Below are 24,291 nucleotides of genomic sequence, written 5' to 3'. Positions count from 1 at the left end.
TCTTGCAGGAGTCAAAAATGTGATAGATAGATAGATAGATAGATAGATAGATAGATAGATAGATACATACATACATACATAGATAGATAGGACCCTGTCACAGGCAACACAGAGTAAATGACAGCCCAGAGTAGATTTGGATTCAGGAACCAAGGTCAGAATTTTACCCTACTTACTGTTTCACACACAGAGTCATTGCGATCCTCCCCAGCATTACATTCACCAGACATCAAATTCCCTCTCCAGCTGGGACATCATTGCTGGTAGGATTCAGAACACGCTATTTCTGTTTTGTCCAGCCCATACCACCCACCCACACCCCCACATGCACAGCAGAGTTATCCGCTGCCTGTTGGCATTTCGAATTCAAAAGGCATAGGGGTTACCAAAGGCAGATTCCTGCCTCGGCTCTAGAAAGTGATCCAGTCTTCCAAAAGCTAGAAGAGTTCACATGAAATAGTAATCTGCTGCTAAAAGCTGCTCTGAGAAGCATTGATATACTTTGCATATCGCCAACTTCAAATAGTCAGAAAGTAGAAATCTGGACGCACTAAAGTCACAGGATTATTTGAAACAGTAAACATTTGATGTTTTTTGTCTTAGGGCTTTTTAGCCTTTGGGACATGCCCATGTCATGCTCAAAGTCTGCTTTTTCTGCTCAGAAAAAAATATATATTTTTGATTGATTGACAGATACTAAAAACACAAAAGACTTGAGCTTTTAAGATATTTTTTTTCCTGAAGCCACAACAATTGGAGAAACTCTTGTGGAACTGCACCATTCCTACAAAACATTAAAGTAGTGCCTGAAAGGGTGATAGATGTAATAATCTGTAACCTTGCCCAGGCTTTTGAGAGTTTATAGATGTGCTATTTAAAAATGTTTACCATGTGCCCCCCTGCCTTTTATTTTTAAGGTCTTGTTGATTTTTTTGTCAAACCCACCACTCTTTAGAACATCAGAAGTTCCTATTTTACAGCTGTGCTTTTTTCTTCTATTGTTTTTCAGGCCATTAGTGTATTTGGGCTTAAAAGTTTTTGCCCGGTTTGGGGTCTCTGAGTTTTTAAACTGTTCGGAAGCAACACTGCGAGCATGGCTGCAGGTGATTGAAGCCAACTACCACTCCTCCAACTCATATCACAACTCCACACACGCGGCTGATGTCCTGCATGCTACCGCCTTCTTTCTCGGGAAGGAAAGAGTTAAGGTATAACCAGCACCTAGTAGTCCTTTGGGCTAGGATTTTAGTGTGTTTACCATTTTATGTGTGTCATTCAAAAGTCAGATGGCTACTTAAATAATGGTCCTGACTTCATAAAGTTGCTCTGTCCTTGAAGTCTTTTCCTGTGATGCCCACAGGCCCACACAGTTTCTCTAAAGTCTGTTTATACACATAAGGAATTTACATTTTTAAGTAGCAACAAGAGGGGGGACAAACCTGGCTCTTCCCTATCTCTTGGAAACTGGCTGTTAGTAACAGCTCTTTAAATAAAGCTTTGTGCAAGTTTTGGAGAGGGAGCTGCTGGTTCTCCCGGGTATCCAGTGATAGGACATGTGGAAATGATTCAAAGCTGTGCTAGGGGAGGTTTAGACTGGACATAAGGAAACATTTCTTTACCAAGAGGGTGGTCAAATACTGGAATGGGCTTCCTAGAGAGGTGGTCGATGCCCCAAACCTGTCAGTGTTTAAGAGGCATTTGGACAATGCCCTTAACAAAATGTTTTAACTTTTGGTCAGCCCTAAAGTGGCCAGGCAGTTGGGCTAGGTGATTGTTCTAAGTCTCTTCCAACTGAAAACTATCCTATCCTATCCTACCCCATGCTCTCCTAAAACACACAAGCTGTGTAGGAGCAGGGTCAGTACAGAGGCATTCAGGCAACCACACAAAGTAGAAGGACACCACTAGAGGATCCATCCACCATTAGAGGTTTTAATCCAAAGATATTGCTTAGGTGACAGCACAGTAAAAAGTTTCATTAAGGAAAGAGGGTTTGGGTAAGGGTAGGAGGGGGAGTTTTGGAGCAGGTAATCTGTGGGTGGAATGAGTAGAAAACAATTGCAAGGAGGTGGAATCCCTGCACTCAAGCTTACACTTGCATATTTGTGAGTACCTGGAAATGATCAGAAATTATTTAGTGTAATTTCTGTGCCATGTCATAATTTTTCTCTCTTCCTGTAGGGAAGCCTTGACCATTTAGATGAGGTGGCTGCATTAATAGCTGCCACCATTCATGATGTAGACCACCCTGGACGGACCAACTCTTTCCTGTGCAATGCAGGCAGCGAACTGGCTGTCCTTTACAACGATACAGCTGTATTAGAGAGTCATCACACTGCACTAGCGTTTCAGCTTACAACTAAAGACAGCAAATGCAACATTTTCAAGAATATTGATAGGTGGGTCTGCTGGAGAAGGGGAGTGTGTGTGTGTGTAGATTCCTTGTGCGTGGATTTTAGTTTGCGGCAGGTTGAGAGCCTACCTTCTAAACAAGAAAATATGGAGGCATTAATATTTAACCTCTTCCAGAATCCTATGTAGACATGATTTTTTAAAAGGCTTTAATTTTTCCCCCCTGACCTCCAATTTCTATTTTTCAGAAGCACAAGGAGATGTTTGATAATCTTTCATAGATTACATCAGCATGGTCTAGTTGGCAGCCCCAAGGCTGCATCTTGACCCACTGCCTTTTCGTTGCAGCCAGATGATGCATGCTGTGTCTACATGTGATCCCATGCTTGCTGGCACCGCTGCATTCACATGGGATGGAAAGGGGTAGTAGCGGAGGGAGTTGAAGCTCTGGGAGAGTTGGAGGAACCCTGCTGCTGGGCATGCACATAGCCTGGGAGTTCCTATTGCATCATCTGAACTTTTGCAGGGACAGGACGGGAGGGAAAGGGATCTGAAGGGGAAAGGACCTGACCCCAAACAAGTAATGCATTTCTCTACACACACACACATACCCCCAACACTGTTGTTTTTTGAAAAGCCTGAGATTTGAGTTCCAAGTTAATACACAGTGAGATGGAAATGTGTTGGTACCATTCCTGGACAAGGTGTCTTAGTGTTGCAGCATTATGAAATCAAATTGTAAAGTTTTATTGACTTCAGGCGATTGGTTTTCATTAGTTAAAAATAACAGAAAAAAGGCAATACAGGAATTTAGAGCTGGAGGAACCCAGAGAGGAATGATCTAGTCCGTTCCTCCAATCCTAGATCGTTCATAGCTCTGAAGGAGCTGGCTTATGTGGCTGAGCACCCAAGCAGTGTTTTGCAGCGCTGTCTGGGCAAGAGTGAGGAAAAGACAGAGGTCTGCCTGGCAGGCTTGTGAGCAGGAAATATTTTTCTTTCCTAGAAATCACTACCGGACATTGCGCCAGGCCATTATTGATATGGTTTTGGCAACAGAGATGACGAAGCACTTTGAGCACGTGAACAAATTTGTGAACAGCATCAACAAGCCAATGGCATCTGAGGAGACCAGCTCACACGTAAGTGCCTGCAGGACTTTATGCTTTCATACATTTCAGTGAAGTTCTTCCAAGATATCTTCAAGTAGCATTTTCATTCACATTGTATTAATTTGCAGTGTGGTAGTACCCAAACCACACAAACGGATTTGTGACCTCACACCTCAAAGTATGAAAAAATACTTTTCTTTTTTCCTAAGCCTGTCTCTGCCCTTAGCTCATTTAAACATTTTACAAGCTTTGGTTTCAAAGCCACCTGCTGTTCACAAAGCACGCGGCTGGGTGCTTTTGTACATGCAAAATTCTGTGCATGGAATCAGGCCGACACTTGTGCCTACAGTCCCGCTTCCAAACAGTGGGATTTGCCTAAACCTGGGGTTGTAGGTGAGGAAACTGCCCTGGCAGTTTTGTGTCTGGAGTCTTCAAGCCATGAGGAATAACTCCATTCTTTTCCACCCCATCCCCATTCCTGATTGTACAAGAGATGTCCAAACCAAAAGACTGTACCAAAAGATGTAACTTTATTCCCATCAGTTGTACACCCTAATGCTCCATAGCCACCCAGGGTATATTTCATAAGATGCCTTTGAGTTTCCCAGCCTAGCCCCCTCTTTACCGTCCCTTGTCACCTTTCCAGGTTGAGCACTCAGTGACTGACAGGGTTCTCCAGGGGAGTGTTACTCACCTAAGCAAAGAAAATCTTATCACATCTTAGTGAAAACAATGCTTTGTTAGAAACATTGAAAAAAAATCAGTCAGTGATATTAAAAATAAATAAAAGCAGCTTCTGTCAGTTCTCCATAACTGGACAGAAAGGCCACGTTGGTGGGTGGCATGGCATGACCTGCTCTCAGGTTTCTCTGTGCTTACATGTGGACCAGATAGCAGCTTGCTCCAGCACTTTCTAAAAAAGCCCTCTGCGGTGTCACTAGGAAATGTGGCTTCTCACAGTGCTTCATTTCTCCCTCTGACAGGCTAAGCATTTTTCTGAAATTTTTACCCCATCTCCGCCTTTTTAAAATCTCTTTCATTTTCTGGCACCCCCACATTGGTGTGTAGGATTTAGATTCACAAGCCTCACTGAAACCATGGTGTTTCCAAGCTCTGAACACATTTCAGGGGGGGCTCCCTTTTATCCCAGGAATGCATTTGTTCCAGCACTTCCTAAAGTGCTTTCAAATGCTCTCCATACATTCTACTGTAATCAGGTTTCCTAATCTATAGAAGACATTGTCTTCAGCACACTCTCCTTTATCTTACTGGTTTATAGCAGAGACTATTTTAAAATGTACAAGAGTTGGAGAGCGGTAAAAGTGGAGCACAGAACCACTTGTATATTTTCCCAGTATTAGGTTTTTCTGTTCCTTATTGTTAACAGTGGCTCTTCCTATTTTTGATCTTGAACAGCAGTTAAGGAGCAGGGTTAATTTGGCAGCTCTTTGCTGGGCTACCTATGCCGAAAAAAATATTAACTGCTAAACATAAAGTTAGAAGATTAATGACTGAATTGGCAAGAGTAACTGCAAACTATCTACCCATAAACCATGAAGACATTAATTTAGCTGTGGTCCTAAAAAGTATTTATGTTCAATTTTTGATTCAAGAGTTGAATTTAGCGGTGAAGGGAGGCCATAATTACAAAAATACATTATTTTGAGAATAGTGTTAATGCCATGGTGAGATGAGGTGGAGGCTTTTTATTACTCAATAAGGAACATAATATACCTGTGCCCTTCTAAACTGTTCAAGACCCAGAAGATGATGCCACAGCAGACCTGTAACAACTACTCTGTCCCCTCCACCTGCTCTCCAGAGCAGTCAATAAGCAGTTTGGTACTTTACTGCCTAGCAAGAGAGACTTTCTGCGGTCAGCCTGCCACTCCTGCATTTTTCTACTGTTAATCTCATAAATTATCTGAGACTTCATCCTAGGTCGTAACTTAAGAGCAACAAGTATTCCAGGCTAAGGGCTCAAAATACAACACAAAGGCAGCAGTTTTATTTGCAAACATACTAGAGCTGAATGACACAGACCTGCCTTTCTGCCTGTAAAAGAAACAATCGTTGTGCAAGTCACTTCATCCACCTGTGCCTGCCTCAGTTTTCTCATCTAGGAATGAAAATCAAACTCCAGAAACACACCTAAATGAAGCAGCCCCCCGCCATTAGCCCTCCCAAATTTAAACACCCAGCAGGGAGGATGGTTTACCAGCTTGCAGTCAGTGGGTGCATCCTCTACCCTGGTCCTGTTCCAAGAGGGTATGGCTGGGATGCAGAGGAGGGTAACTCACTCTAGCTGATAAAGAGCCTGTGACTCCTTTATTTCACAAACTTTGCTTTTAATTCTGAGAATCTCCACAACTGTCTCCTGTAATAAGGCTATCATTAGTTACTCAGCAAGGCTGCTGTCCTCAGACATCACTTTCTCCTCCGAATTCCTGGTGCTCTGTGTGAAATGAGAAGGCATCGTGCTGAGTGCCTGCTTGCTGCCGAGGTGCAGTAGAGCTGATAATGATGCCCTCGCTCCTGCTGGCACCGGCCCCTGTAACCAACTCTCTTCTACAGAGCGAAGGCAGCGACTGTGAATGTACAGCCAACATAAAGAATTTTCCAGATAACCAGACACTGATCAAGCGCATGATGATTAAATGTGCGGATGTAGCAAATCCATGTCGCCCCCTAGAGCTATGTATTGAATGGGCAGGGAGGATTTCAGAGGAATATTTTGCACAGGTATGTATATTTTTATAATTTTACTATTATGTTATGTAAGAAAGTGCACATTGCCTAGTACACTGTTCTGTACAGGGTCTGCCTGGCATCCCTGTGGAGTCCAGGTTTTTGTCCCCAGTCAGAACTGGCCCCTCACTTTCACGCAGAGAATTCACCCCCATCAAAGTTAGCTAGTTTGCTTACCATGAAGTTTGCAGTACAGAATGGTGGAAAGTAGGTTTTACACTTTCAACTTTCTCCATCTGGCCAAACCAAAATGATTTGACTAACCTCAGTCAATTTAATTGGCTGAGATTCAAGATTGCCACCATTCTAGCTTCTAGTCACAATATCTTCCCTGAAGAGAGCATGAAGATCTGTGCCTGACGAAGCCCTCAGCTGAACCATCGGGCTGGCCCTTCCTCTTCTGCGATGGCACCTGAACTCGTCATGGTAGGCAGACGGTGTTCAGGCCACTAATGCCAGCGTGTGGGCACTGTAAATGTCTATCACATGGGAACTCTCCAAACAGAACTGGAAGCTCAACTTCCTTTCTTAATATTCACTTTTTCTAACACAAATGCACCAGCTTCCTGAAAGTGAAACACTCTTACAGTTCTTTATTTGGACAACTGATAGATTCTTAGCTTTTGTTTGTCACTAATGGTGTGGAAATCATCAGCTATGACTGCAGACAGAAAAGCGGGCATGCCTACCATCCAAACTCAAATCATACACGTGATAGTTAGTTACTACTGAAAGAAAACAGTAGTTAGTGCCTGCAACATGCCTGAATTTCATTTTAATCATAAGGAATAAATGTGATCACTTCCTAGGTAAGGATCACTTAGGTTGCATCTCCCTAGCAGTCCAAGTATCATAAGCTAGCTTTAAATTGCCAGTCTTAGGCAATTGCTGCAGCCTACCTGCAGCAATGCGAGGTGCTGAGAACTGTTCTGCTCTTCATTCACCTCATCTGGTAATTCTGGGAACTGCTCTGCTGCCAGTTCCAGCATTAGGTGCTGCCTGTACTACTTAAAATGTTTGGGGTTTTTTTTGTAATTAAATTCTAAGACTATTGAGGTGACTCCTCCACTGTACCAAGCGCAACAAAACCAGACCCCTCTCAGTTGCGGGCACAGAGTTGAAAGCCATAGCCTTACTTCCGTTCATTTTATAATCCGATACGAGCAGAAGAAGCAACAACACCAACTTCCTTCCTAATTAAAAGCCAAATGGTTTGAAACAGCCACTAGAGATGTGGGAAAAGGAGAGCTCAAACCTCTCCTTGGCTAAAGGACTCTGCAACCCCATTTTCCATTTTTAGCTGGTGTGCCCTAATCACCAGATTAGAGCGCTCTGTCTCGCTGCAGCCAAGAGCAATCACAGCACTACAGTAATAGAGTACTTGTGAAAGGGAAGAGATGTTGATTTCAGTCCCTGTTCCAGATGAAATAAAGCACATGAAACTAAGGCAGTTCACCTTAGGGGTTCTGAGGTTTGTCTCAAGTCTCCTACTGCAACTCATCTAATCCCCTGGCCTTTGCTACTCCAGCACAAAAGCCAGCAAAGCTCTAGGGGCTAACTGGAGTTTTGTTTTCTTAGACTGATGAAGAGAAGAGACAGGGTCTGCCTGTTGTAATGCCAGTATTTGATAGAAACACCTGCAGCATCCCCAAGTCTCAAATTTCCTTCATTGATTATTTTATAACAGATATGTTCGATGCGTGGGATGGTAAGTACATCTGCTTTTTTTCTTCCTTGCTCCAAGGCAGAGATTTCTACAGGCTAAAATGAATAATCTCAAACTGGCCTTGAGTGCATTCTTTACAGAGGCTGTACCCATACACGAGCCGTACAGCACAGGATCTAAGCAATGATGTTACTGAAACCCATTTCACTGCAGACACCACTGGCTTTATGAAAATTGAGCACTTCCCAGACAATCTAGGTAAAGAAGGAAGGAATAATGGCTTATAACTAAGCTTTTTTTCATCTATATCTTTTTTTCCTTTAGCAATGTTTTTCTTCTGAATAGCAGAAACTGAGACCCCAGTGGTTGCGCATTAGCATAATTTAATAAAATCACCATACATTAAGAAAGCGATTTGCCTGAAACAGACTGAAAAAAAAAATCTTCCCCCTTTTAGCATTAGGTAACAAAATAGATTAGGAGAATGCTAATTTTAGACGAGGTTGGGCCGTTCTTCTGCCTGTTCTGTACACATAGCACAACTCTCCTGTTAATTTCAGCATTTGCACATCTGCCTGTCTTGATGCAACACCTGGCTAATAACTACAAACACTGGAAAACACTGGATGAGTTGAAGTGCAAGAGTCTCAGGCTCCCCTCAGAAAACAACAACTGACACTAAGGCAAGAAAAACAGACCTCTTGATCTACCAGTTTCACTGTGAATCACTTACTGACTTGGCTACAAGAGGGATGGTGTTTCCTTTCCAGTGAAACTAAGACTGCATGGCAAGAAGGAGATATGTTATTCATCACTTTTAAGCTTCTCTGAATTCTACAGAAAAAATGTTTTCAAAAAGGCTACATAATCCACAGATGAAAAAGTGCTCTTTGGAAATAACATTTTGTATACTTCTGAAACTAATTTCTAATACTGAATATGCACTTGTCAAATCTTTTAATTGATAGAACTTCCCACAACTGTTCCTCGGACAGAGGGGTAATCTAGTCACCAGTAGAGTAAGAATAGGTTGACAAATATGCATAAAAACTACCCACTTATCTAACATAAATTTGCTCCAATTCTATCAACGTTCTTCAGTTCTCTGAATCACAGTGCTAAAGAGAACATGCACAGTAGAACAAGCAAACCTTGATAAATTGGATGCAGTATAAAACAAACTCTGCACCATCCAAAACAACCTTCTTACTACAGAGACTATCTTTCAGAGCGCCACCTGGTCTCTCTTCTTTCTTACCCATATAAAATCTGGGTCTGAGCCAAACTCCCTTAAAATTGGTCATATAATGGAGGAAAACAAGCATATTCTGTATAACTGGGTACCATCCACATATTTCTCTGCCATCTCAGAAATGTTACCATGCAACGTTTCATCAAATTTTACGCAAAAACCATTGTGGCACTAGACCAACATCCTTTTTTATAGAGTGGTGTTTGCACACCTGGTCATCAATTTTATTAAACTGATCTAAATTTTACAATAAGTCCATATATTGTGCTACTTACTTCTAGGATGAATCTGTCGCTTTTTAAAAAACAAGTTTCCAGGTCATGATTTATAAAAGCATTATGATTTGTACTGCTTTTTGCCTCCTAATAAAATGCTGGTTTGTTCTGTGATGTAAAAAGTATGTCAAAAGATGTAAATAAGTTAGAAATCAAACATAGTTTTTCATTAGTTTTAAGATATGAAATTTATGCTAAAGCTTCCAAAGCACAAATGCATATTTTTGTACATCTCATTTTAATCACATGCAGAACATGAGTTCAAATTTTAGCCTCTTCTCAGACTATTCAGTTAATAATTACTAGCAGAGCTGCTGATTTTTAACACTGTGTACTCCAGGCTGCAGGCAAGAGCATCAAAGTAGTGGCTGCAGCTGAAGAAGCAGTCCACTGCTCATTAAAAGGAAAGGTCTCCAGACATAAGCTTTACCTCCCTGCTCTGCTGTATCACACCTGAACCCAGAAAAGGAAAAAAAAAAAAAAACCAAAACAAAAACAAAACAGTTTAAATTGCTGTGGAAGAGAAGTGACAATGATTGTTGTTTACTTCAGGTAGCTTACATAATGTGCCAACCTTTTTTGTATGTTTTGTACCAAGTTCTGAAACAAAAGGAAACATTCATAAAATATATGTGCAAAGAAATATATATAAGCTATATTTTTGTTAGAATTGTAATAGAACCTTACTTTTGTCATAGCTAAGGCAGGTTGCTGTGCATTAAAATGCTGCATTGTGTATATTTGAAGAATGGTGTTTCTGGTGAAGTATGTTTATTCATTCTTTCTTATTATCTAATTGCAACATTCTTCACTGGATTTTTATTCAGAGAAGTTGAACTTCTGGTTTTAAACTGTAAACTGTTTGCTTTTACCATCCCTTTATTTAGAACTAGTGCTCTCGGTCGTTGTACCTTAACTATTCTGATGATTGAACGCACACCGCAGCTTGCATTAGAGAAAAGAACTTCACAAGACTCAAAGCTTTGTCATCTTAATTTAATTTGTTAAATACAGCAACACTGTAAGACCACATCCATGTAAAACATTTCAGTTCATTATTTCTGTCACACTTCTGTCACAAGGAAGAAAATGTGAATGGTGGAAGGACCCTAAGAAATAAAGTTCAGCATCAGTTCTGGTTCATGAGTTACGGCATTAATGTGGAATCAGTGTACTTGTTGCAAGATCCTGGGTTTCTTCCTGCAGTCAGAGACTAAGGAAAAAAGTAATTTATGTGGAGATATGTCCTCTTTAAGAGCAAAAGAAGCCAGCATAGATTAATCATCATCTGCCAGCTGTATCAGATCTCCTAGTCTCTAACCTGTCCACTTGACCAACAGCTGCTTGTTTCATGCTACTGGCAGTGCACAGACAGGTAAAACAGCCACCTCACAGCTGTACAAGCACAAAGGGTAGGTCCCATAAAGATACTTCTTTTCATGATGTGAACATACGGAATTCTATGTTACTGCGAGATGGAAAAAGAAATTTAAAAGGACAAAGGTGGAGGTAAGATTTCTAATCTGCTTATCCTAATTTTTCTCTCTGCACTTCCCACCAGCAAGTAACAAACTCTTATTTAACAGGAGGAGGCTAGCATAGCCTTACTGTGTTCACTGTTACGCTCAAAGTTAATTTGTAAAATAACTCAATTTAATACTTTCAACTCAACCCTTGAAGGGGTTTAAAGGAAGAGACCCTTGAGAGATCTATTACCAATGGAGTCTATCTGAGAACAATGCACTTTTGATAGATAAAAATATTTACACACACATGTAGGACTATTTAGAACTGAATTACATCCCTGTAAAATGCACAGTGAGTTTTGTGACTAGAACTGCTCAGTTAAATAGGTCTGTTTCTCACTTAAAAGCAGACACATAAAAATGAAATCATTCTCAGGGTGTAGGAAGAAGAGATAATAAAAATATGATGTTCCTTCTTTCTAGTTTTAACTGATGATAGCACTAGCATCTAAAAAAACCCGTAAGTTTCATAAGCTTTCGCTGTAAAGTTTTAGTAACAATGTGCAAACATGCACTTTATATACAACTAAACAGTTACATCTCAATTGAAACAAGGAAAAAAGAGCCAGAGGAACTGATGTCCTCAGCTTGCACTGGGGTAGCCAAAAATGCAACACCTGCTGATGAAGACAACCTGGAACAATGCAGACTGACAGGCAGAAAGGCTCATACCTTCCTCCCGCAAGTTTAATACCATAAACCCAAAGGCATGTTACCATCAGCTGTAATCTAAACGCCCTTCCTATGCTGGTCTGTAGAACATCCACTCTGAGCAAAGAGTGCTCAAGATCACACACAGCTCAAGATCTAACACTGACTTCCCAACTTGAAAGACGAGGGTAATTTCACAACTTCTCCACCCATTTTGTGTTTTTGAAATATGCCATTTTGAGCTCTACACTCAAATAAGATTAGTTATACAAGTTGATTAAAGTGGAGAAAAAAAATACAGCTCAAAATTTTACTGTCCCTCTGCCCTGCCTTCCAGGGAAGACTAAGGCAAGAGTCAAGAGGCAAAACTTGGCTTCTGGGTGGTAGGGGGAAGGCAGGCACCCATGGGGGTTGGGGGAAGCACGTCTAAAAGGCTCCTTGGTTTCTTCTAGGAAGCTGGAGTTTCCTCCTTTTGCTTCTGCTCGTCAGGATCTGCTTAGCCCTTTGTTTTAACTGCACTTACTGCAGCTGCTGGATCTTAAGTCTGGAATTACAGCCCCATTATCTGCTCTACTGAAAGCAGTTCTCATCAATTCAAAGAGAAGAGATGGCACTGAAAAGCTGCACGAGACTCACTCCTAAACTGTTAAAGTGCTGCATCTTCTGAATAGACCTGAGGACAGTGGCACTCTCTTCTACATGGCTTTAAGACCACTAAGTTCCCAAACTCCCTGCTTCTCCAGCTCTGCTCTGTTCCAATGGTGACTTACCACTCATTATCTTATCTTCCTTCTCAACTTCTTTGTATCAGTTCTGAGTTTAACTTCACTTTTTCTTTTAGGTTTTTGTCACTTTGGTTTGTTGTTTTTGTTTTAGTTTGGGGTTTTTCCTACTCCTGTTTAGCTTGCACATAACTGCTACTATCTCAGATGATGAAAAAGGCATTGTGTACTTAAGAGGCTTTTTATTTTAAAACTCTAAAAATACTATTTATCCTTACAAACTTGGGGCAGATTTCTTTGCAGTCAAATCTCAGCTGAGAATTTAGTATTGATCTGGCAGAAGTGTTTTGCTAGTACTGAATACATCAAGTGCTACTGCTCAAGAAAGTATTTTACATCTTGAAAATCCACGGTAAGGCCAGCGCTTTTTATTAGACATAAATTAATTTGATGAATGCTAAGCTAAACCAATCACACTTCATGCTAGCCATGGTAACAGTGCTCTATAAACTCCAGTAGTGTAGATTAACCCACACTAAAACTGCAGCTACTGGAAGCAAGCAGTATCTATACACCTTGCTTTGCCAAAAATTTAAACCTGACAAACTAGTGTTGCCTACTTTTCTTTCTTGCTCTTACTCTTGGTGCAGGATAGTAACTTCAAATGCAAAAGTTCTGTTTGAGAACTGTTTCTTTTGGGTTTTTATGTAGATACATAAATCTGAGGCGTCAGTGACTAAAGATTAGCTTCAAGAAGTAAGTTACATAAAGCTGGAAGTCTGAGATACTTTATTTTGTGCCTCCTTTCTGCACTTAATACTGTGGAACGCCCCCAACTGCTTTAGTTATGACCCATCTGAGGATTTTCACAAATCTTAATTTTGACTTCCACCCAACATATTTTTTAAACACTAGGAAAAATATTAGAAACTATTTAATGAGTCATCATTATCATCAGTCTTTCAAGAGAACATCATTTCTGCTGGAAGAGTAAGCCAAAAGTAAGTTTCAACATGCAAAATATTCCTTTGAGAAGAGTAGCAGCAACTAATAAAAATAACAATATAATACATGACATTAAGTGTAAACTTTAATGGTAGTCACATTCCCAGTAGCTCGGACTTTCCTTTATATTCACATTTAATACACATCCAATTTATGTGTACGTAGTCTGTATTTGAGCAACTTAAAATTTGCGCTGCAAATCACCATTTTGTGCCAATTTTTGAAATAGTGTTAAACTGCGGAGTCTAGATTCTCGTTCACCATCCTTCCACAAAATAATGAGGTGGTCAGCAGAGCATGTCACCAGTCCCAGTTCACCAAAGTACAGGAACATCTGCAATGAAACGATTACTACTACCACGACACTCACATGAGATTGTCAGCTTGCCTAAATGTTTAGTGTACAGCTGGACTAAACAAATACATGTGTTCTGAAATGGTTCTGCTTGAACACAGGTATGCAAAATTACAATGTATGCTTTCTGTGTTTGAGACGTCAAAAAATCACATAACAACAACTCTTAAACAGCGCTTCCCACTGAAAGATCTCAGTTTAGAAAAAGCAGTAAAGCAGCCTTACAGAGAGGGAAGCTAAAGTACAGAATATTGAAGAAATTTGTTCCAAGTCAGCAGTAGAAAAGTGACTTGTGCAAACTCTGATGTCCTGATTTCTTAGGAACAAAAGCCACTATTCTGTTCGCTTAGGTACACTGTCCCCTGCCTACACAACACCACAGGCTACCATCACCAGGTCTGGAGGGATCAAAGAGTAAGCAACTGTGACAGACAACAGCATGTGCCTGGTCACACAGAGGAAGTCAAACCAGCAAGAACTGCAACACAAGAGAAAGCACATCAGCAGTGGAAGTATTTTGTAAAAGCAATGGATCTGACAAGTCACATAATCACACCTGACTTCAGAGACCTCCACAAGGCTGTCTAAAATTAGCCACTAATTGCAGTTTGACACAACAGCCAACGGAACCAGGCCACAGGATGCCACTATGGCATGTTTTCAGTGTCCTGACTTGTTGAAGGGATCTGCCTGGAGGAAGCATTCAGGCCAAGGACTGTGCTACAGCCTACCTGCTCTGGGAACAGCCGCTTACTAGCTATGTAGTTCCAGTAGAAATACTCTGGCCAAGCCCACATCTTTGACCATCACACTTCATCACTACTCAACCTTTCCAGCCTCAATGGCTCCAGTCTGCCCAGAGTTTAAAAAGGGAATTGTTCATATGTAGAACGTTGCAGGAAATCACATCCACCATCATCTCAGTTACTCCCTGGCTGTGCAACACCCCAGCAAAGAGCCTCTCACCTTCCTTGCTGTGCCTCCTGCTGAATTACACATTATGTCCTCTTTCTCAGACAACAACTTTCCATACTGATAATAGGGCCTCTTTCAACAGTTTTTCAGAAAGGAAGATGGTAGACAGGTACAGAAAGCCTTGCAGAAATCCCTGTAGCAGAAAGGTTCACCTTAGCTATTAGTGGAAAGCTTTTAGCTTTTGGCAGCAGCAGTTCTGAAATCCAGTCAGTCTCATGAATACCTGTGAGCGAAACTACACCTCTCCTCTCTACCTGCCATTTTCCTGCTCCTGCCAAGAATGTGTATAGAAGTTCACTGTAAGAAAGTGATTTGTTACTCCAATAGGTTTGTCAAACACAAATGTGTGGAGGTAAAATGCCACTTAAAACAAAACCATACTCTATTAGGCAGAAAGAAGCACAGGATGGTACCTGATTTAAAATTAAAAAGACCTCCTTAATGCTCACAGCATAGAGTGCTAAGAAATTCCTGAAAGGGTTTTGTTTTATATGAGCCCTTGTTTAATTTGAACTTAAGATGAAATCTGGAACAAACACACAGTTCCAAGCTGTATTGTTTGCCATCTATAAACAAACCCAATACCCCATCAGATTATCTGTAGCACGTATGTACATATCTGCACACACAATCCTCAGGCATCAGTGAGTGTTGGAGTTCTCATTACAACTTTAAGCCAGTACGTAGTATTGTTTTCATAAAATATACTACACAATGTGTTCCCAGCCTTCAGAGCCAGACAGTTACAGCTATTTAAGTAACACTGCCAAAATTAAATTAGTAAGTGAAATTCACTTTTTATTGTTCTTACTGAAGCAGACCTACCTGCACAGCTGATGAATGACCAATCAAATCACCCACCAGCTCCAAGAAATACACAGGTGTATTCTCCTGCATCTTCTTAGCAACTTGATTTGCCTGCTTGTTTGCCCTTCCAAATCCCCACATGTTGAAAAACCCTGGAAAAAAAGAATCTTTTGTTTTGGCAAAAATCACAAATATAATTTATTTCCTCTAGCTAAAGAGAGAACCACAGAAGTGACTTAAAATCTAAAAGCATGATAGTCTGCATGGCAAAATGACAGAAGCATTGTACTGTGCAGCACTTTTACATCTGGATTATTCATCTTGAGAGGGGAAGGAAACATAGCTACTTTGTTTTTTGTCCTTACTAGACATAATTTAGCAAACATGTCGACTTCCTCACCTGGATGAGACAATATACAGATTTAGCAACAAATCCAAGGACTGCCTAAATGAACTAACTTGAACAGCAAAGGTAGATGCAGGACAGTGATGTTTACCTTTGCTCTGTCCTCCTAATCTATTACTTGTGCAAACAGGAGAGAAATGAGGTGCCAGTCTCTCCCCTGTGTGTCCTGCACTGAGGCATTAGAGTGCTGGCATGCTGGTAACAAGCAAGTTTCTGATGCTGAATTGCCTGTTTTTATAGTCCCCACTGGCTTTCTGCTTCAGATTTACAACTGTCAGCCAAACTGGAGTGTAAAGATACCACACCACATGTTCCATTTAGATAGCAAGAAAATACACATCTGTGCCACAGCTTTCAGAAGAACTGTGTAAAAATACTGAGAGAAGTAAGAAAGTTAGGTTCTGTACACAATGTATTTCAGACTTTCTTCCTGACCCTCAGCCCCATTAACACACAAAACATGAAGTGTGCTAGACTATGGCCCTGGTGCTAGGGAGATAACTGGAGAGATACACAACTACTCAGGAGATTCCTTAGAATAAAAATGGAGCAAATCAATAGCAGTCCACCTGTTGTATATGGTTTCTTTCAAATTTCTCCAATCATAGAAGTTACAAATTTCCAATGTGAAACCATATACCACTTGACACAATCAGAAGCAGAACTGTGTAGATCAGCTGTCACCAGCGATACTGAAGCCAGAACACTCCTGAAAAAGCGTTTCTAAATCAACCCAGGCAGCAAAAAGGTATTTGCAAAAGTTACCATCAACAGGTGAACAGCCAGGTAGACAACATACATCGAGAAAATTATTCACTGCTTGAATAAAAAAATTCCTACAAGAGAGTAATAGCTCATTACTGTTCCCAGTCCATAACACTGATTATATTGTCCAGAACAACTGTCCAAGACCACAACTACCAGTGTCCAGGGAAGCTGCTGGCCTGGTCAAAGAGCAGCAAGCACTAGACAGGCAATGTCTGTACTCGGGGAAAATGCTTCCTAAAACAGTAGCAATCAGCCCTGAGGACTGTGATGCCCAGAGGTAGTATGCAAGTGAAGTTGGATACAGCCTCAAAGCGAGTCCCAATGTCATTCCAAGTTCAAGGAGGAGATGTGGAAAATGCATTTCTTTTGTGCCACCTGCTAACTTCTCTTCACCCGCAAGCTTCTCTTTAGCTTTTCTCACAAGGTCCTGCAACTATTTATTGCATGCCAGAGGATCCAGCACTATTCAGTACAAGATGCAGAGGATCAAGGTTTGTCAGGAGAGTTCATAATTTTGGTTAAACCAGCTAATACAACTGTAAACTCTAAGTAACCTTTATGGCACAGAACTGCTCCAGCTGGACCTTCTAACTTCCTATATCAGATCTTGGACGGCTTGTACGCTAATGTCTTCTTCAGTTTCCCTCCCACACCTGTTATCCATTGGTTGAACACAAGATATTATCTCTTCTTACAAAGCCTGTAAGCCTCTATTCCTATATGGTGAATAGCGGGTTTCCCATTATTGTTTTTATATAGTCTTTTCACCCCCCAACTACTAGCAAACCTGTTGGAACTGGTTCAGCTGGCAGCTGCTGCTTTTCTCGGAGCTCCCAAATGCGCACACTGCCATCTTCTGAACAGGAGATCAGCTGCCTGTAAAAACAGTTGATAAGCAACACTAGTATGGATACTTATCTGCACAAGTCACCTTGGGATGTTTCTATAAAATAGGCAGCAAGTGCCTCAGGTTCTACACAAGTTTGCTAGAACTCTCAAATGTAGCAGGACATCCAGATGTTCCACACAAAATAACATGCATTTGTAGCAGGACAAAATATAATGGACTTACAAAACAGGTGGAAAAAACATACATTTTCAATCCCATTTTAAAAGCATACCACTCCATAACACAAAAACCGACAAGTCTAGACTATAAACACACTTCCACTAACTGGTTTCTGTAAACTTACTTTCATTAAGCAAAAATGTATTTTCTCTTATGGAAAAATAACAAAAGGAAAGATACTCCTTTTCATTACATGTTTAGAACACCACATGCATTTACAACACCAAGGCCCCAATTTTCATCTTCTGAAAAACTTTTGCTCCATTGAACAAGAGTACAAAGAGATCTAACAATGTAACTATGTAACTATTAGATTACACATATGTAGCAAATTGTCCAACTTGGCTGTCAACATAAACTCCAGCTAAAAATTCAGCACTAATGAGCAAGGGCTGGGAGTTGTTTTTTTTAAACATTTCAATTGCTACAAAACATTTAGTAAAAACATTTACTGAATATGCCATAGGCCTTTGCTTTGCATAGAAGTAAAATGACATTAAGCTATATTTTCCCAATGTAGACAAAAGAGCTTTATGAAGTCTGATTTTGAAAGTAGCGAAGATATTTTCTCTGAGCCTTATGCATCAAGCATAGTGGATTATAGTTTTTTCACACTGAATTACAATGACGCATTTTCAAACACCAGGTCAACAAGCTCTACCTAACAAAAGCAGATCAAACTAAAGATCAAGTCCCTGCCCTAGAAATTAGATGTAGCTTTGCAGACTGTCTCTAGCCACCCTTCCAAGTTGTGCATTTCTTTACTGCGTTAACAAAATGTACCATGACTCGTACCTGTTTGGAAGCTTCTCAATGTGCAGTACAGAGGAGTCGTGAGCAGTTCTCTGGCAGGCAATCACACGCTTCATTTGAAGATTATATACGTATATGCCTTTCCCAACAGCAGCAAACACACACTGGAAAGAAAATTCAATGGAACAACTTAACAGAAACAGATACTGAAAGATCACCCTGCATGTAATGGATTTCCAGCAATACTATGACATCATCTATCCCACTTTATCTAGCTTGTTTCTGTCCTTGTGTTACTGCTTTATCCCAAATGTACAGAATCAACAAGTTCTAGAAAAAATATGGATCTCTTGGAAGAAATAAGAGATATCCTTCTATACTCTAAGAAGTTTTACTTCTGAATTTTCATCCTGTACCTTACAATCTAAGTGGAAACCAAAGATACCAACAGATCAACACACTATTGCAATTAAACTTTTATGTTCTTACACCAAAATAATGCTCTATGTTTTGACGATCTCTTGTTTTATCATGAAATACTGAGAATACAGGAAGCTATTTTGCATTTCTGCCATTTTTTTTTAAATTTAACTGAAGTTGCACAGAGGTCTTGCTCAAGCATTTGGGCTTTACTGAATGCAGAAAAGGAACTCGGTCACAGAATGGTATTACACAATAGTGTATAAAAAGATCTGGAACCATTTTGCATTCAATGCTCTTCTTCAGAAGAGTGCAGGGATTCCATCTCATAACCATCACATCCCTAACAAGCCACAAAGAGTTTGCAGATCGTTAGATCTGGACCCTCTTATGACTTGTAATGATTTTAGAGAAGACAAATGTACAATCATGCATACATACACATGACAAGTATTTGATACCAGAGAAATGCAAAACGCTTCCATTCAATACCCATTCATATCTGGGATTTTGAATATACCTTGTTTAGGTAATGGTATGCTGGACCTTTTCCCTGAATGGCCTGCTTCCATCTACAAAGTCCAAATATTAATGCTTTATAAGTAGTTCACACTACGCACTTGTCAATGTTTTGTAAAACTGGTAACCCAGTGTATTTGACTAACATTTCCTACATATATTCAACAGTGCTTTGATGCTGTTCAAAACTATTTGTCCAGGTTTTTGTTGGATTCTGTCTTGGTTTTGTTTTCTTACGTATATCTGTGCTGGGAGCTCCAATAGCTCTGAAACTAAGCTCAGATTTCTGAGAGCACTCTACCAAATCAAGTTTAAAAAAACTGATCACATTATTATTTCCCTAGTTTTGTGTGAGGCTCAACTTAATGGCCTTTCATATCACAGAATCATGGAATTGTCAGAGTTGGTAGGGACCTCTAGAGATCATCTAGTCCTATCACTCTTCCATTCCTTATCTCAGCCTCTTCTCCCTTACAGTCTTGCACCTTGAGACAGGCTCTTGAGTTTCATATAGTCTTACAGCTTTGCACAAGATGCTCTTCACAGATGACACTTACTTTTTTTTTTTTTTTTTTTTTCCTCTCTCTCTCCACAAGCCCCAGCAAAACCCTGGTCACCTCAAATCCCAAGAAAATAACAGATGACGAAGCATAAATTCTATACCTATCTTAACAAGCAAGTTACACACATGTATCAGGACACCAGATGCACTCCTTAGCACTGTTTCCTAGTATTGTCAAACCTTAACATTCCCATTTGTTTCTGAATATTTTGCCTGCAAGCTCAGTATCAAACTAGACAAGTGCATCTTCAACTACCTACCTAATTAGCAAGCCTGCTGAAAAACAGTTCCCAGCAGAGAAAACACCAACTTAATTTTATTTATTTTTAACAGGAAGAAGAGCGTTCTGCTTTTACATAGCAAGTAACAAAGTAATTCATTGTAGGAATACCATTATTCACCACTTTCTAAGTAGGAACTTTACTATATAGACAGCTCTGCCCTAAAAGCACATTCTATTTCAGGACATAACACTAGAATGACCTTTCTTCCCACCATTCAGAAGTCTCATAATAAATAAAATTCTGCAGCAATTTGTTTAGTTCACTTCCATGAATGGAAGAAAGTCCTCAACAGCCTTAGATTTGACATTCAATGTTTTAACTATTTCTGAACTTCCCAAAATTCTTTTCCTCTCCCTCAAAACACATCTTGCATAGCTTTCAAACAGGGAATCAAAATGCTTTGAAGCCAAATTATAGAACTTCTCCTAAACAGGACTGTCTTTTTGCTCCTTCTAGAACTAAGCACCCACAAGAAAACCATTGGAAATCCTACCTTTAGAGACAACCACATTTCTTTCCCCCCACACCATTACACAGCAACATTTCTCTCTCCAGTGTTTTAGGAACGCTCTTTTTGCAAACAGACAAATGCATCAGGTGACTACTTGGCCTTCAGCCTAGATTCAGGCTTTTCCACAGCTTTTATTTTGTTATAGCTCATATCTCTGAAACCATTTCCAGGAATCCCTTTCTTAATCGTCCCCCAGCAATGGGCCTACAGGACCCAAAACAGAATCCCACTCTACCCAAACTATGAAACATCTTTTCTTTTGGTTGGTAACATTTCACAGAAGTCAATAACAACCTGAGGGTTTTTAGTGTTTCCTGAACAGTAACCGGGTTCTGCCTGAGAATTCTGACCAAGAACTCGTGTATTATCTTCAAAGTACGATTAGAGTAGACTGGATTTTGGACCTGTATTTGTGCTCTTTACAATGGAGTATAGCCCATCTGAACAGAAGCTCCAATATTTATTTACTACTAAGCATAGACACATGCCTATTCTTTAATTCACTTCATAGTACCCTCAACTATAACTGTTCAAGAGGTGCATTATTGTGGAAATCGCATTTCCAGAACCATGGAATATGAAAGATGCATGCCATCAAAACACACATCTCCTGTTAGCTTTTATCTAATGGTACTGTAAACAACTAATAAATCTTTGTCAGTCAAAAAGAAATGCTGCTGTGACAGTCCATTATATGTTAGTTCCCGTACCAACAATATATTATAGCCTTCAGTTAGTTCAATGACCAAAATTTTATATAAACACTGTTGACTGTATAAAAATAGTTGTGCACATTTTAAAGAAGCCTCTCATGTAAAACAAGCAAACTGGAAACACAAAACACTTGGCCTTCTGTGGTAAGGTCATGCTAGCTCACTTGAAGTAGTTTATTCTTTTTAAAGCTTTTTACCTCCTCATCAGATGTCAAGTGTTGAACTGAAGTTTCATTTGGGCTTTGGGATAACTTTATTTCTGGTTGTACATCTGGATGGACAGAGGAGTCCCAGAAGTTGCACTCAGAGGCCTGCTTTGTCCAGTCAAGCGCATCCCAAACTATTAACTCACCCACATGAGAACCTGTCACAAAAGTCAAGTCTATAGGGGGAAAAAAACACACATAGAAATCACGATACAAAAAAAAAAAATTAAAAAAAAAAAAATCTCTTTCACACAAATTTACAACCCTAGAAAATTAAGACAGCCCATTTTTGAGTGAAGCTATGTAGAATGTGCACTACATAACTGACTAGACAAAAACCTCTCACTTTGAGTAAATACTCATTTTGATTACCTAGTATAGGTCAGATGAGCCAAAGGTGATGAGCTCTCTCCTGTAAAATTGAAGCTAGGAAGAAGAACATTCACATGCCGCAGTGCACAGTACAGTATAGCAAGGGCAAGGAACATCACCAGAAGTATGTACAAATATTTGAAGTTCACTTTTTGCCCATATACAAAACCTTTCTATTCCTTGGACAAGTAGGTGTATCAGCAGCCCTCAGACACAGCGAAGTATGTCTTTGCCACGAACAGAAATACTAATCACAAATTCAATGGGTGAGTTAATGGCAAGATTCAAGTAGCTGGTCATGAATTTATTAATCACGCATAGAAACTTCAGTAATACTTCATGCAGGTAGCATATTGTATTTTTAAGCCAAACATTGCTTGCCCTTCATAATCAAAAAGGAGAAAACAATGGCAACAGAAAACCCCAGAAACAACTACCAGAGAATCCAAGTTTTCTTCTTTCTGGCTTCTTGTTACCTCTGTACCACAGCCCCTTTGTGCCAACCAGGCTGACACAAGTACACCCCATACACACTCTCTATCACACCAGGAATAACTTGTCCTGGGCACTTCCTAGAAGGTGCTCTATAAAAAAAACAGGGAAGAACAAAGTACTAGGGGTTGGTACCTGTAGCAGAGTAAACAGAATTTCAGGTAATAGCTCAGTATTGCCCTGACGAGCAGCAGAGATTGCATCATCCACCAGAGCCTCTAAACAATGGCTCTATATCTGCCTATATATCTATAACCACATCTGCATACCCAGAACTTTTGGTTACATTGGGACTACAGCTGCAAAGGATGTGGCATTGCATATTCCATTTTAAGAATCATAAGGAACATGAAAAAACCAGCATTTTAAACTTTCCCAACACGAAGACACAGAGCTCCATTCCCATCAATGGCACTGCATCTTTTGTGCCTTTTCTACATTGTAATGTGCCTGATGTCTTTCACGGTTAATCCATAAATAAAGCCATTATTTCACTACCTTTGCAGCTACGCAGGAAAGTACATCAAGTTATGAAGTTTCACTGAAGTTCAAAGTTTGGTCCCAATAAAAATGTCACAGTTAAAATACTCTGCTGGCAACTAACAAAACTTGTAACATTATAAAACAAACTCTTACCATTCACACTGACTAATGACAAAATGTTATCCTGATGGTCAACAAGGCGTTTTACTTCAAGGACATTCCAACCTTCAGACCCATCATTAGAAGCAACCAGCCTAAAAATTACTTCAAAGATAGAGAAAGAAATTGTCTAAATAAGCTTTATCATTCAGAATAAAATGTAGCTATGCTTAAATAAAACATCATTTTCAGAAAAACACAAACCAAAACATATTATAAATGAGACAGTACAAAATGTGCAAAGCCACCTATGACCACTCACAGCACCCAAAAAAAATGGGAATAAATCATTCCAATGCTATTATTAAGGCCTCTTACTACAGCAACTATAGGATAAAATATTTCAGTGTATACTAACTCTGAAATTCAGAGAATCATTCAACATCAGAAGTTACAGAAAGCAGAAGTGAAAATTATTAGACGTCTTTATTGAGAAGTAAACTAAAAGCAAAACATCTTTCTTAAGGGCTTATCTGACTGAAAACTATTACTCCAAAGCATACAATATTCTCTGATAAGGCAATCCAGATCGCCAGGAATTAAAACCTAATTTTAACCAGCCTTGGAATTTCTTCTATGATATCTCAAGGGCACTACAAAAGAACTGTGGGAAACTAAGATGGAAGCTTACATTGCATACCAATGTCTAAACACAAGACTATTGATAATTTCCTCCTGATTCTTTGATCAGAATATCAGATTGGTATTTTTCTGCTAAATGTTTAATCATATTCAACAAAGTTTGTTGTTTGCTGATTTCAGTGCTCTACTTTTTCTCCTGGATTTTTCTTACTTCTTATATTCTATTCTTTCTTATATTTTGAAATGTCAGTAATTCTATACAACACTCTTATTTGTATTTAAAAGGCTCTCCACAGACAGGTAGCTGATGATTTATGGTTTGCATACATAGAAAATCCTGTCTCCAAGTGAGCAACAGAAACCATCACATTATCTCATTTTAGCTTTGGACAGTATAATGAGATTGGCAATATCTAATACTCCTGATCTTAGGATAAGGAGTCTCTAGAGAAGCCCAGTATTTGATGGCTCAGATAATGAATTCCAGACCACCTTCAGAAGGACACACGTAGATCGCCATAATCACATCTGGATAGGTGGCAATAACAG

At 39.8% G+C, this 24,291-nt stretch overlaps 2 protein-coding genes across 2 annotated transcripts in view; one reads left to right on the top strand and one right to left on the bottom strand.

Annotated features, from left to right (window-relative positions):
- Positions 1 to 8,551, top strand: part of PDE8B (phosphodiesterase 8B) — a 76,307-nt gene extending 67,756 nt beyond the window's left edge. The window contains exons 17-22 of the mRNA XM_074166927.1: positions 1,010 to 1,208; positions 2,182 to 2,399; positions 3,356 to 3,491; positions 6,036 to 6,203; positions 7,788 to 7,917; positions 8,436 to 8,551. Of these exons, the coding sequence (XP_074023028.1) occupies positions 1,010 to 1,208; positions 2,182 to 2,399; positions 3,356 to 3,491; positions 6,036 to 6,203; positions 7,788 to 7,917; positions 8,436 to 8,551 (967 nt within the window). The remainder of the gene's footprint in view (positions 1 to 1,009; positions 1,209 to 2,181; positions 2,400 to 3,355; positions 3,492 to 6,035; positions 6,204 to 7,787; positions 7,918 to 8,435) is intronic.
- Positions 8,552 to 10,387: 1,836 nt separating this feature from the next.
- Positions 10,388 to 24,291, bottom strand: part of WDR41 (WD repeat domain 41) — a 32,689-nt gene continuing 18,785 nt past the window's right edge. Inside the window, exons 8-13 of the mRNA XM_074166439.1 lie at positions 23,155 to 23,265; positions 21,646 to 21,830; positions 18,482 to 18,603; positions 17,405 to 17,493; positions 15,462 to 15,595; positions 10,388 to 13,640 (exon numbers count right to left, since the gene is read on the bottom strand). Of these exons, the coding sequence (XP_074022540.1) occupies positions 13,488 to 13,640; positions 15,462 to 15,595; positions 17,405 to 17,493; positions 18,482 to 18,603; positions 21,646 to 21,830; positions 23,155 to 23,265 (794 nt within the window). The 3' untranslated portion in view covers positions 10,388 to 13,487. The remainder of the gene's footprint in view (positions 13,641 to 15,461; positions 15,596 to 17,404; positions 17,494 to 18,481; positions 18,604 to 21,645; positions 21,831 to 23,154; positions 23,266 to 24,291) is intronic.

This window comes from Numenius arquata, chromosome Z (genome assembly GCF_964106895.1).
Source record: "Numenius arquata chromosome Z, bNumArq3.hap1.1, whole genome shotgun sequence".
NCBI lineage: Eukaryota > Metazoa > Chordata > Aves > Charadriiformes > Scolopacidae > Numenius > Numenius arquata.
The sequence above is the reverse complement of the archived record's forward strand: the minus strand, read 5'-3'. Positions and strand labels throughout refer to the sequence as shown.